Source organism: Anguilla anguilla, chromosome 6 (assembly GCF_013347855.1).
Source record: "Anguilla anguilla isolate fAngAng1 chromosome 6, fAngAng1.pri, whole genome shotgun sequence".
Classification (NCBI taxonomy): domain Eukaryota; kingdom Metazoa; phylum Chordata; class Actinopteri; order Anguilliformes; family Anguillidae; genus Anguilla; species Anguilla anguilla.
The window spans coordinates 58412634-58426333 of record NC_049206.1 but is presented as its reverse complement, the minus strand read 5'-3'; the positions used below and the strand labels follow the sequence as shown (position 1 = coordinate 58426333).

Below are 13700 nucleotides of genomic sequence, written 5' to 3'. Positions count from 1 at the left end.
CTGAATCCTGGGAGCTTGGTCTAAACGTGTCACGAACGACCGTGAATTGCGTCATTAACTAATCGACCTCCCTCTGCGCCTTTGTGTAACCGGGTAGATGTTTGCTGAAAAAGTTACTCTTTACACTCTTGAGTACACAGGAGACCTGTGTGGACGTTAATGCATTTCACTCTGTGAAAACACGTCTAAACAGAACACCAGGCCCACAGATTAGGCCAACTGGCAGGATGCCACAAGCAAAGATAACAAAATGCAAGATATTAACTCCCAATAAAGATGGCAAAGGTTGAGGAAAATAACATTAAACCTTTATTGCAAACCCAACATGGTCACGTAAATTGAAACATTTTACAATTTACAGAACATTTAATATGAATAGTTACATATAAGCATACCTTAATAATCTTTTTTTTAATATACATTAAAACTAGTACACATACCCAAAATGTACAGAGGAACTTAAATACAGGTGCACTGCAATATTAAATGGAATGTCAAGTTCAGACGCACAGTAATGCCCCACTGTACAACATTAATATATAAATAGGCAATGGAAGACTATGTGATCATGACTCTGCAAATGGGACCGTTTTTGTTTTGTTTAAGTTTGTTTGCTTTTTTTTTTGGTCCAGGTCCATCCATATTTAGATGAAATGTAGCAGCAATGCTTCCTCTAGCATTTTGTGGGCAAACGACAGAATTAATCAAAGTGGAATCGGAAATTATACAGCAAATTCAGAACATTTTCCAAAGTGAGGAAGAAACGGACACAGGGAACAGCACGAAGGTGCGATGCTGGTAGTGTCGCAACCCCTTTTCGGAGAAGGGGGGGCTTGGGGGGGGATGGCAAGGGGATGGGAGAAACCCAAAATGCATACAGTAGACATTCAAGTTCTGACACAGTTTTCTGAATCTGCCCGTCCGTCCAGGTGAGGAGCGTGTTCAGACGTGGTCATGCTGGGGTTAAACAGAAGAAGAAAAAAAGGCACCTTACAAAATATGGTCGTAACATTCAGTTCAATGAGCGCGAATGGGGGGGGGGGGGATCTTCTGTCGCAAAAACAAACCCCGCCCCCCCCCCCCCCCCCCCCAGAAAAAAAAACGACGCAGCAATGAAAAGTGCGTCGGCGTCTTTAGCGGAAGAGTTCGGCATCGCTGTAATTCCTCGGGTTCCGGGCGACGGGTTCCCGCGGGGTCTTCGCGGAGAAGAAGCCGAAACCCCCGCGTTCGCCGCTAGGAATCGGGACTGTTTCTTTTCTTTTTTTTTCCTCTCGAGGTGTAAAAGCCGAAAAAAGAAGGAAAAAGAAAAAAAAAAAAAAAAAAAAGCTGCCTGACACCAAATGTGCAAATATTTCCCATTCCGGTGAGATTTTAAAAGGAGAGCTACAGGCAAGTCCCTTGACTACAGTGTTTATTTTCTATATAGTTTTTTTTTTTTTATAAGTTTTTTTTGTTTTTTTTTAGCTATAAGTAGGAGTCCATGGACGGGGCGTAGGAGAAGCCCAGGAAGGCTTCGGCGGCCTCCTTGATGCTGGCGGTGATCAGGGTGCTGTCCGGCGAGCACCCGATGGAGCTGGGCACCGGCTCGTCCGTGAACTCGGGGTCGAAGTGCCGCAGGTCGCTGGGGCCCGTCTGGGAAGGGGAAACCACACACACGCACGCACAGTCAGGACTGTTGCACAGTTTGCTCTGCTGACACATTATTGCTGGCACTGACGCACAGCGCAGATGCTCTCTTTACTGCAGTCCAAACAAGGCCCCCCCCCGCCCCTCACCCCCTCCACACGAATCCTTGGCTGCCATTTCCACATTCAGTTCCGCAGCCTGGAATTTAACGAATGCCCAGCCAGGAGCACTAATTACGTGTGCCCAAAAGCAAGTGCTTACGCTTTTTGGTAAGCTTTATTTGGCTCTTTTTCTAAACGTTAAACCCCCCCCCCCGCCCAACACTCCTCCCCCCTCCCTCCCCATCGCCCAGCGCGTGTCAGATACGTACCACGTTGGGGTTGAAGGGAGGCGTGATCCTCTTGGCGTTCAGGTCGTCCCAGTTGATGGGCGAGAAGAACATGTGGTTCTTGATCTCAGTCTGTCGAGAGAGAGAGACAGGCAGGAGAACAGATTAGCACGTTAGCACGTTAGCGCCAGAGGCTCAGAAACAGACCCGCACTGTGTGGGTTACACTGTTAGATACGCAAAAAGCAGGCCAGGCAAACTGCTCCTAGAGAACAGCCAGCTTTTCTGCTGCATGTCGCCCCAGGCTCTGTTCTTAATTGCTGATTTAAACCGGGGAGAAATTGAAATAATAACAATACCAATAATAACAGCGAGACCGCAGATTAAGATTACACAAATGACCTACATTCAATTTATATATACATTACATTACAGGCATTTAGCAGATGCTCAGAGACACTGAGCACTACATTTAAATAGCATTTACACAGTATCCATTCATACAGCTGGATATGTACTGAAAATATGCACGTTGAGTAATCTTGCTCAAGGGTACAACGGCAGTGTCCCACCCGGGAATCGAACCCGTGATCTTTAAGTTACAGGACCAGTTCCTTACCCATTATACTACACCGCCTTCAACTTAAAGAGAAATTTTGGGGATAGGTAACCCAATTGCAAACACTGTACATAAATAACTCAGGCCATTGATGCCAGGGCTTATCGGTTAATCGGCTGACGCCAGCACAAGATCTGTGGCCCCTGAGGGGACGTGGGGGGTTCGAGGCGGGGTCCACACTTACGAAGTCGTCGGTGCAGCCCAGCCTCTTGGTGCGGTCCTTCTGCAGCAGGCCCTCCAGAAGGTTCCGCGCGGCGTTGGAGATGTTGGGCTTCAGCTGCAGCGGCTTGTTCAGGATGTTGTCGTACATCTCGGCGGTGTTGCGACTGTAGAACGGAGGCTGAAGGGAGAAGAAGAAGGAAAAAAAAAAACACGCGCCGGTGAGTTTCCGGAGACTTCTACACACCTGTATCTAATGGTATGTACCTTGCTGTTACCTCTAACTCTGACCTTTGGACTAATGTTGCAACATTACTGCTATTCTCTTCTATAACTGATTTTTTTTTTTTTTTTTTCATTCAGAGTTTGTCAGGAAGTGTAACAGCTTGTGTCATCTTCTGTTGACTAGACCCCTTTGGGGTGTTTAAATGCAGGCTTGGCCCAGCGCTGAATGCTCCCTCTGCTCTGTGGCTAAGCGGTGAGCCTCTTTGGGGCTGAATGGACCGGTCTCTATATTTAAGGGACCGTAATTCTCCTGCGCTAAAAATGGCTTTGGGATGAAAGGGCACGGGGCGGCAGGTTGGCTCACCAGTCCGTAGAGCGTCTCGTAGATCACCGCCCCCAGGCACCACCAGTCCACCGTCCTGTCGTAGGGCTGCTTGTGCAGAACCTCGGGAGCCAAGTACTGCAGAAAGGAGAAGAAGAAGAAGAGCAGGGATTAGTTCAGCGGTGCGCTTGAGTGATGGTATGACCGTTCGCGGTCAGGCCTTGAGAGTCACTACTGTCAGCGTGACCACACACGGTCACACGCATGACCAACTGCACGGCACCAGGGCTGTGGGGGTTGGGGGTTCAACTCCATTTCACTTTGTTCAGTTCCAGAACTGAACTGAAATTCAGTTTGTCCATTGAGGGTGGGGGGTGGGGGGGGGAGGGGCAAGAGAGCATTCCTGCAATGCTTGTGATAAGCCAACCGAATTCCAGTTCAGTTCTGGAATTGACCGCACCGAAGCGGAACTGACCCTCGACCCCGCACGCCACGCTCGGCCCAAAACGCCCGCCCACCCGCTCGACCGCTCGACCCACCTCCGGCGTCCCGCAGAAGGTGGACGTGGTGCCGTTGGGCTCGATGTTCTCCTTGCACAGGCCGAAGTCGGTCAGCACGATGTGGCCCTGCGAGTCCAGCAGGATGTTCTCGGGCTTCAGGTCGCGGTACACGATGTTCAGCGAGTGCAGGTAGCCCAGCGCGCTGGCGATCTCCGCCGCGTAGAAGCGAGCCCTGGGCTCCAGGAAGCACCGCTCCCGCTGCAGGTGGTAGAACAGCTGGAACGGGCCAGAGAGAGAGAGACCGCCGTCATTTCACTGCTGTCTACTTTCACCTTCGTCAGTTTCATCACCGTTCGCCTTTTTTTTTTGTCAGTTGCATTATTATTTTCACAGTTGTAGAGCATCAACTGCTTGGTCTACTGTGCTCAAGTGCATATTCAACGGATGTATTCAACGATATTTACAGATGTTTTATTTCCTACTAATAAAGCACTTCAGTTTCAGGAGAGAGAGAGACAGAGAGCAAGACAGAGTATTCAGTAACCAACTCCCTGTCTCAGGATGATTAATCTGCTGCCTCAGTTTTTTTTTTTTAAACCCCACTGAACAATTGCAGGAAATAACCTTGTGTTCCATTTAAAAACAAAAAAAAAGTTCCTCCCCTAACATCCACAGACACACACACACACACACACACACACACACACTCTCCAGTTGTGCTAGTTGGTACTCAGATTCTAATTCTGCTCTTCCTTACATCACTCCCTCCACCCAGCAATATCCTGAGATGAATTTCCTCTTTTAATGAAACAAAAAGAAAGCGAAGCTCTAACTCAGCTCTATCGTGGCTTCTCGTGACACAGGATTTCCTCCTGTTCTCTCCTCGGTATTAAAAAAAAAAAAAAGAATTTATTTATATAGATATATTTTACCTCTCCTCCGTTAATGTAGTCCAGGACAAAGTAGAGCTTGTCTGTGGTCTGGAAGGAGTAGTGCAGGCCCACCAGGAAAGGGTGTTTCACATTCTTCAGGAGCACATTCCTCTCTGACATGATGTGCTTCTCCTGGGGGGGGGGGAGAAAGAAGAGATCACATGACTCGCATATTCCCAGGAAAGAAAAACTCCAGAACCAACATTCCTTCACCCCCCCTTCTCCCTCCACACACACACACACACACACACACACACACACACATTACGCACACACCTCCGCATTCCAGACGCATTAACCCCATTCTGACACAGGACAGTGATCTTGAGACCTCTGTTGTGCACCCTTCTCATTCCTGCTGGTGATTGCATTCACCCCCCCCCCCACCCTCCCACCGCCTCAGCACCCACCAGGCATGTGCAATCATCCAGCCTTCAGGCTGGAAACCGCGCTGCTCGTTTGCGCCTGACCGTCCGCTCACCTCTTTCTTCTTCAAGATGGCCTTCTTCTGCAGCACCTTGACGGCGTAGAACTTGTCGTCGCTGCGGTGCCTGGCCAGGAGCACCTTCCCGAAGCTGCCCTTCCCGATGACCTTGAGGAAGTTGAAGTCGGAGGGCTTGGCGGTGGGGTTCGAGGAGGGCCCCAGGTTGATCTGCTGAGAGGGGCTGGGCTGGAATCGAAAAAAAAAAGAGGAACGGGGACGTGAGGACAACCTCGGACCAGGTAACCGACCGCACGCTATGGGCCAAAGGTGAAGCCCAATGCCTGGAGCTCCACTTCAACAGTCGCAGCCACCTTCATTTTCTCTCTGTCTGTTCACATTACGTTCCCATCATGCTTTTATAATAACACTGACAGGCATTAGAGCACCATGTCTAAGTATACACGCACTCATTATATCTCATTATCTCGTTTCATCCACTTGTGGCGGAGCCTGCTTTGATCTAAATATCTATGGTGAAACCGAAGACCTAGGGTGTCACTGAATATCTGTGGTGTTACTGAATATCTACGGTGTTACCCTGCTCTGGTGTCTGTAGTTACCCTGGTTCTTTGGTGTTGTTTGCCAGTATAGGGCCAGGTTAGGTAGCTGCTTTGGACGTAATGTGTGCGATGGATGAATAAATTTAAATGATTAAATGTAAATCTGCGTACTTACCGGAGGGGAAGGGTTTTCGTTCATCAGCTCTGCTTCTTGGGGTGGGTTCATGTTGAGAATAGACTGGACTTCAGGGCTAAGAATGAGGAAAAATAAACAGATGAGTTTACAGATCAGCCACCTCTGCTGCAGATGCACAGTGCAATGCACAAAAGGAAGGCAGAACAGCAAAGATTCCAGCATCTAAACTAGTTCACATTTAAATAATAACAGCAGCAACAACAGCAATATAATAATAATAATAATAATAAGAATAATAATAAGTACATATATTTTGTTTTTTCTGTCAATGTAAAAATTCAGCATGCATCTACTTTGCATCAGTTTGATGGCTACAATATTTGGCACCAGTGTTCCTTAACACAAGATCAACATCTTTCAGGTTCTTTCATAGGCTGTTAAACATACATCACCGATTCGAATGAAAGGAAAAGCACTTACTGCTTGCAGGCGTATGAGTTTGTGGCCAGTTTCTGGATGAAATCATTCAGTCCCATTCTCCTCTGTTTCATAAAAGCTGCAAACAGAGAAAGGAGCATTGCAATGTAAGCAAAAGGAGAAAACCCGCCGCGAAAACCCGCTGAAATTTTTAAATAGGAAGTGCACGCGCTGCCTCGTTTGTATTTTTCTTTTAGTTTCACTTTTTAGAGGGATGAGAAAGAATTACCAGAAAGGAGAGTAACAATCCCTCTCATTTTAGAGTAGGTCAAAGCTGGCGGGTCTGACTCGGTCCTCCTGATTGTCATTGTTGTGACTCTTTGCCGTTAAGTTCCCGTACAGGTCCTGAGTTTGACCAACTGACTGTTCGATGCTGTTCGGTTCTCCCTACTTATAACAAGCCGGGGGCGGAGGCACTAGACAGTAACGCGATCTCGTGTTTTCTTTCCCGGGGCGGGACCTAACGCGAAGTGGGCGTTCCTTATTTTTTCGTTCCAAAGGGCGCATCAAGCTGTGATTGGCCGACGCGTCAACATCATAATCCCGAGTGGAAGGTTCCCATCTTTCGTCGAATAAAACATTAACCCCTCGTTTATTCCGAGCAGCGCTGAGTAAAGCTCCACCCGCGACCGGTTGACGTCACTCAGTACACAACGAACGCTTTCACAACCGATAACTAACTGAAAGGACGTTCTGTACAGTCATGAGTTTGTACCACTGCATATTACACAAACTTATTTGAATAAACATGAATGCATATTTATCCAGTTAGTCGTGTACTCGTCTTGCAAATTCTATTCCGCTTATTGTCATTAGAATATGAAAATCATAGACGCTTATCTAACCTATGATTTGTGTATTTTTTATGATTGACAACTCTCTTTTCCAATGCAACTAAAAGGGGTTGCTTAGAAACTTTATTTGCATAAACGATACATGCTTACACATAAGTACTGGATTTGAATGGCCACAGCATCTGAAATTGCTACAACATACCGTATTTAACATTGTACCTCCCATCATACAAATAATAACAAAAGTACAAGTGTACATTCGCTTCAGCAAGTTTTGATTCACGATTCGAGTCATAGCCTGTTCGGACTAGTTAACAAATGAAAAGGTCGCGTATGACGCATAACGTCGGTTTTTACGAACGAGGTTTGGGGAACGGCGAGGCGTTCACTGTACGTATCTGATGACAGCAAGGACTTTTCATATATGGAAAAGTACAGGTTCGAGCACAGGAGTACACAATGACGAGAGGAAGTTATACGTTTTGTCCATCACTATTTCATTTTTGGAACCATCGATACACGGACTTTCCTTATTAAACAACTTAAAATCGACAGTGTTTTCACAGGTAATTTTGGGCTGTTTTTGTGACCCCAGCTAGGCTACATTTAACGTTTAGGCTATATTGCATTGACACCGTATGCTAACAGGCACTTGAATATGCAAGTGTTACATAATAGACGAACATAGTTTGTCCAAGTTTTGAGAAATATGGTACTTATATGTACACTGGATCCTGCATCAGTTAATGCACTAATTAGTAGACTACTATTAAAATACACAATCGAGCAGACTGTAGGCTACATTGATCAAAAATAATTGAATTGGGCTGTTCCGCTGTTGGTATCTGTTGGTATCGGCGCCGCCACCTTCCAGACGTGCGATCCAACCCGATAGTCAAATGAGACCCAGATCACCAAATGAGTCAAAATCATCACCCCTTAATTAACGCGACAATGCAAGATGTGCAATTATGAAATATGACGGCAGATCAACAACGATATACCAAATCCTTGTTGCTGCCACCTTCCTAGAAGGAACGTAGCCTACCACCCGGCTTGCCTTAAGTGCAAGTTAATTAAGAAACTGTGTTAAAATAAATAGGCTGCATATTTAACGACACAAAAAAAGTCTAATCGCACAGAGGATAATCACACCGAGCGAGGCGCTGAATTTAAGAATGCAGCATGTCCATACAATCAGCTTTCAGATCTCCAAAATAATCTACAAGGAAACCTGGGGAAAAACCACCTGAGCTAACAAAAGCACAATTAGTTGGTCTGGCTGAGCCGTTAGAACGGCAACGGCATCAAAACGAACCTTTAATCTCTGCAGAGGTCCTCATGTTGATTTTATTTACCCACGGCAGCAGATACTTTCACCAGTTCAGACTTTCCTCACGCAATAAAGGAAAGTTCTGGCTTGCTGCGGTTACATATAGGCTACCCGCCCAGACCAATCACACTGTCCAGGGCTATTTGCATAGATAAGAAAGAAATACCGTTTGAAATTAGGTCAGCCGGTTGTAAGGTGAACCGTGCGTTGTACCGCTGGAACTCGCCCATCTGTACCCTACCCAGAACATCGCTGTCGAGACCCGACAATGCTTTCTTCCAGCTCTCTGCCAATGGGGGCACAGAGCTATAAACACAACCTTGCCCACAGAAACCCCTGAATCTGTCTACAAGCATCTGGCTCGGAACCACACTGTAATACTATGTAATATCAAGGGTCTTTTAAGAGGTAAAAATTAATGATTGGATCTGAAAACTCACAAGTCAACGGAGATTCTTTGCCTCTCATCTGGTCACGAGAGCAGCTGCACTCCCGACGGTAGCTTACTTCAGACTTCAGTGTAACTTCAGAAGGGAATTCACCCAAGAAGTAGCATTCCGTTCCTCACTAACCTAGCGCCGGATATCTTGGGGCGGAGAACGACTCCGCCCCCAAGCCCCCCCCCCCCCCCCTCCGGTTTGGTCGAGGAGTGTTTGGAAGAATGCCTGTCCAACCAAGTGCACGAGCCGTGTCCGTTATCTGAATCCGAATTTGCAGGGTGGATTAGTGGTAATTGATTTTTTTTTACATATTTACCAAATGCACCACATGAACCTTTTAAATATAAAAGTGTTCGTGTTCATGTGGTGCATTTGGTAAATATGTGAGTTGGTAATATATGATTAGAAATTCTAAATATTTTAAAATATAAGTGACCAGTATAATTCATTGTAATAGAGTATGCAAACTGTAACAACAGTTCACTACATGTTGTTGTGAATGGACACATAAAGGTGAACCAGCCATCGTATGTGATGACAGCGACGTTTCGGCTCATAAATCGTTCCCTGTCTGAATTCTTCCAGCTAAGGTGGAGCAGGAAGTGGAAGAACTTTTGCGCAATCTATGGTTAATAAAAACAAGGAAGAAGTGTTTATCACTCAAAGGTAAAGAATATAAGCACGTACAGCAAGCACACAGACTGTTCTTCAAAACAGGCTGAGGTCACTTGCTTGTTTGATTACGTCACTCTGATCTGTTGATGTTGTGTCGATGAAGAGCGGATGTGGGTTTTTACACATTGCCGCAACCGGCATCTGACCTAAATGCATTGCAGTGACACTGGAACTGTTTAGAAACTCACATCTCATATCGCTGCAAGCAAGGGGTCAAATCTGCAATTAATCTGCGGCAGACGCATCAGCCTCCCCATTGAAGTGGGACAGTGAAACACCAAACGACACTGGGAACGATGTTTTCCTAACGTAATTCATCATTTATAACTATTTATAAATGAGCGTTCTGGCGCAAAATGGCTGCCGTGCATCACCCAGGTGGGTTCTACACATTGGTGGTGGGTGAGTACCCACTCATCACTGTAAAGCACTATGAGTGTCCAGCTATATAAATGCAATCATTCATTCATTTATTCATGCATTGATTTACAATTCCCGTCACAAGCGCAGTGCACGTTCCACCATGACACGCATCGTTTTTATCTCCGTTCCAATAGGCCTGTCAGCTCTGACACGTGAAATATTAGCCGGAGAGTTGCATCCTGGAATCGCAATTTCCTCCTCGCAACAGCAAAATTACTCCACCACCAGCAAGGCTGACTCCTCATTTCCCTCTGTGGGGGAAAAAAAAGAGAATGGCTCTCGACTGGCCAAAATTCTGTCAGAGCAGTTCCAGAAATCAATACTCCAGGAGGTGAACTTATGTGCCGCAACTGCTAATTTTTTTCCTTCTTTTTAGCAACACTTTCCACTGTCCTTTCACTTGACTGCTGTGCCTTGCCAGACAATGGACCGCGTCAAAGCAAACCTTTCAAAGGGAGGACAAAATTAGATGTCAACTGAACAAGAGGCCAGCTTCACTCCAAATGAATGCATACGTGGACCCCTGCTATTCCACTAGCAGGGCCATTTTTTGGAGTCTCCTAATTTACAGATGGCTAATTAGCACACCGGAGCCGAGTACTGACCTAATCCTGTAAGAGAGATCACCAGAACCCTGCTTTCACCAAATAGCCCAAGGAGGGAACTCCACTTCGAGTATTTGACGAGTAGATGTTAATATTTCTATTCTATGATACTTTCCTTCTCATGTGGTTTTTATGGTTCACAGATTGTGTTACTATCAGGGTTGCACTAAATTCCATTTCAATCAATTCAGGAAATGAACAACTGGAATGGTAAGTGTATTATGTTTCAGTTTTCACCTGTCAATACACTGCATGAATATCCTAAATCAGGGGTGCACAACAAGGGCCTGTTTCAGGATTTTGCACCAACTTCCGCACTTAATTATTTAATTAGCTCAATCATATCTTGATCTGACATTTTTATAAGCACCAGCTACATCTGCAAACTGCAAATGCATCCAAAAGATTTTACTGAGCTCTAGTACAGTAGTGAACCAGCGTAGTTTATAGAGCTGTTAAAACACTAAAACTTACGTAATAGTTTGGAACAAAAACCAGCATGCAGACCGGCCCTCCAGGACCGGGGTTGTGCACCCCCCCATCCTAAATTGACTCAAATAACATGGAAGCTTGCTCCATTTTTAGTATACACTAGCAAAAGTAAAGATTTTACCTGACAGTGTTAACCAAGCTCCTCTGTCCCTTGTGGAAGTCATGTCTCTAGCCCTGGGTTCTTGTGCTGCTGCTGTGCTAGGCAGCGTTCTGGATGGGCCCTGAGGTTGCGAGTGTAGGGAAGTGCTAGCGTATGTGCTTTAAACCTTACATAACCGGTAGGAAGGCCCGGACGGTGGCCAAACTGGCCAACTTGGAACCGGTCTCTTTTCTTGGCGGAAACAGGAAAGGACCGTTCCCCAGGCAACGGGCCTCATTCACAAGGGCCCTGCACCGTCAGTCCTGGCACTCGGAGGGCTGGGGGCCTACGAAATTTCAATGGCTCTCCATTTCAAACTTTTCAAGGGCAAGACGAAAGGGGGGTTGAGGGGGCTGGGGTGTCAATTCAATGATAGAAAGAGTAATGAACTGATTTAATTTGAGCTCAGGTACAGTAAAATCCCAGAGACAGTGTCTAACTTCCAAGGGCCGCATTCGAAGTGGCTCTCTCACTGTGGAAGTCTCCGCTCTTGCGCGCTCTCTCTTTCTCTCCCTCCCTCCCTTGCTCCCTTTCCACTCTCTCACTCCCTCTATATCTCTTGCTCTGGCCCCTTCCCCCCCCCCCACCCCCACCCCCCCAGTCTCTCCCTCTCTCCCCCCTCTCTTTCTCTCTGTGGGAAAATACAACAGTTAGATAATGGTCAGCAAAGGACACTGGGTTGGCGTAAATCATATGTTTATATATAAAAAAATCAATACAGAACCAGAGTCGGGTATACATTTTAGAAGCTTCCAGCAAAGCTATTTACAATCTCATAGTGGATGCAGTTTTTGAAGTTAGCCTTGTATCACTGTTTTCCTGCACGACTTGCTTCTTGTTTTTAATTATATTTGGCCCGGTTTAAGGTCTGTTCTCTCTGTTTATATGCGGGTAATTACATAACTGCGCTGTATTTCGTCTCCGCGCGCTGTTTAGGCAGGCGCCAGGCGGTGATTTTCGACTCGCGTGCGGTTTCGTGCCACGGCGCGTGCGCACGCGCGCTGGGGGGTTGAAGTCGCGTTGTTGAATCGCAGATCTGTTGAATGCATTACCGGCTTCGCTAGCGTGCTGCAGTGCAGCAACAGCACTTCGTTTTTTTTTTTTTTTGGGGGGGGGGGGGGGGGGGGGTTTCCTCTGCATCGTTTCAAATGAATAGCTCCAAGCTCTAACCGAAACTTCATTATGATGGTAACTCGTTAATATAACAGCAGAAGGTAAGACAGCTTAGCCTACTCCTGTTAAAAAGAGAAAAGTGACTAAGAATGGTTTAAATCAGATTCAGCCCCTTCTGTCAGTAAGAAGATGTGCATCTGTGCTGTCCTTCTTGCTGACAGAATAGAATTTTAAAATACTTCACTTTTTCCTGGTCGAACTTCAGAACTTAGATGACGCGAAACCCTGATATTAATCTTTAATGAATAACTATTTTAGCCAAGATGTTCTCTTGGAAAAGAGCTCTTGCAGCAGTACTAGTAAACAGGCAGGAGCATTTTCGAACCTCAAATGTTCAAAACCCATTAAGAGTAGTTCTTTCATCCATGTTTGCATGAGCATGCAATTCGCTGTACAGCTTGGTTGTTGTTGTGCTCTGAAATGCTGGTTTTACTAATTAGGAAGTAAGGTATAGGGGCACATGATTTCATGTAACCACTGTTTTTGTGTTTGTGTGTGTGTGTGTGTGTGCGTGTGTGTGTGTGTGTGTGTGTATTTCTGAGTGTGTTTGTTTCTATACGGAGAACCACAAGGTTTGGTGAACAGAGGTGATAAGTGGCAATTAAAATAGCAAATAAACGGTGTTTATCTTTTACCCTGCAATTTCGCAGAGCCTGGCCTGTCAGTTAGCGTGTGATGTAATCCAGGAGGGGTCTAATCTTACCTGAGTCGTTAGCACAGCAGTAACTCGTCTCTGGAACACTTGGATAGTACAGATCCATCGCCTGCAAACAAACAAAAATGGTTTCACCAAAACATTCCATTGCTCAGTGCACCATAGTTTATTATTTATTATTATACACACCGCTCGGCTGTGACACTATTGTCAACCGAGGAAGAAGACGAGGTTAGGGTCGGTCGCTATCCCAACCCCCTTTTTGGGAAAAATAACACATCTAGCGCTGAAAAATGTACAGACTAGACCAGTACTCTTCGGCCCAGGTTTCCGATGAACCGCAGGTTCTGCTGTTTTTCTTTTCACCCTTTAACAAGCGCTTGGTCAGTTGGCCTGAAAGTTACTCAGCTCTACCTTCGGTCATGACCAACATTCATACCAAATTTCAGCCTCCCGGGGCAAAAACTGTGGCCGCTACGGGGTGGGACACTTCTGTGGACCGACCGACCGACAGAGCTATAGAGCTGCGGTCGCAGCGAAAAATCTCCAACTAATTAGGACGGAACCAAGAAACCAAGAAACCAAAAAACAGCGAGTTGACCGTGTAATCAGCTGCTTTAAGTCATCTAACAACGTGAGCATGTAACAAGTGACAACGGGAACG

At 46.0% G+C, this 13700-nt stretch overlaps 1 protein-coding gene across 5 annotated transcripts in view; it reads right to left on the bottom strand.

The window, feature by feature from the left end:
- Positions 1-286: 286 nt before the first annotated feature.
- The window catches only part of sgk1 (serum/glucocorticoid regulated kinase 1), a 36994-nt gene continuing 23580 nt past the window's right edge, over positions 287-13700 (bottom strand). The window contains exons 4-13 of one of the 5 annotated variants that reach the window (XM_035422108.1): positions 13085-13145; positions 6311-6386; positions 5870-5945; positions 5192-5380; positions 4711-4842; positions 3818-4054; positions 3321-3416; positions 2757-2912; positions 1997-2086; positions 287-1632 (exon numbers count right to left, since the gene is read on the bottom strand). In XM_035422108.1, the coding sequence (XP_035277999.1) occupies positions 1465-1632; positions 1997-2086; positions 2757-2912; positions 3321-3416; positions 3818-4054; positions 4711-4842; positions 5192-5380; positions 5870-5945; positions 6311-6386; positions 13085-13145 (1281 nt within the window). In that variant the 3' untranslated portion in view covers positions 287-1464. Of the gene's footprint in view, positions 1633-1996; positions 2087-2756; positions 2913-3320; positions 3417-3817; positions 4055-4710; positions 4843-5191; positions 5381-5869; positions 5946-6310; positions 6387-6536; positions 6830-8419; positions 8525-8874; positions 9031-11190; positions 11295-13084; positions 13146-13700 lie in introns of those variants that run through there. The other 4 variants (XM_035422110.1, XM_035422111.1, XM_035422112.1 and 1 more) reach the window with 4 other exon arrangements.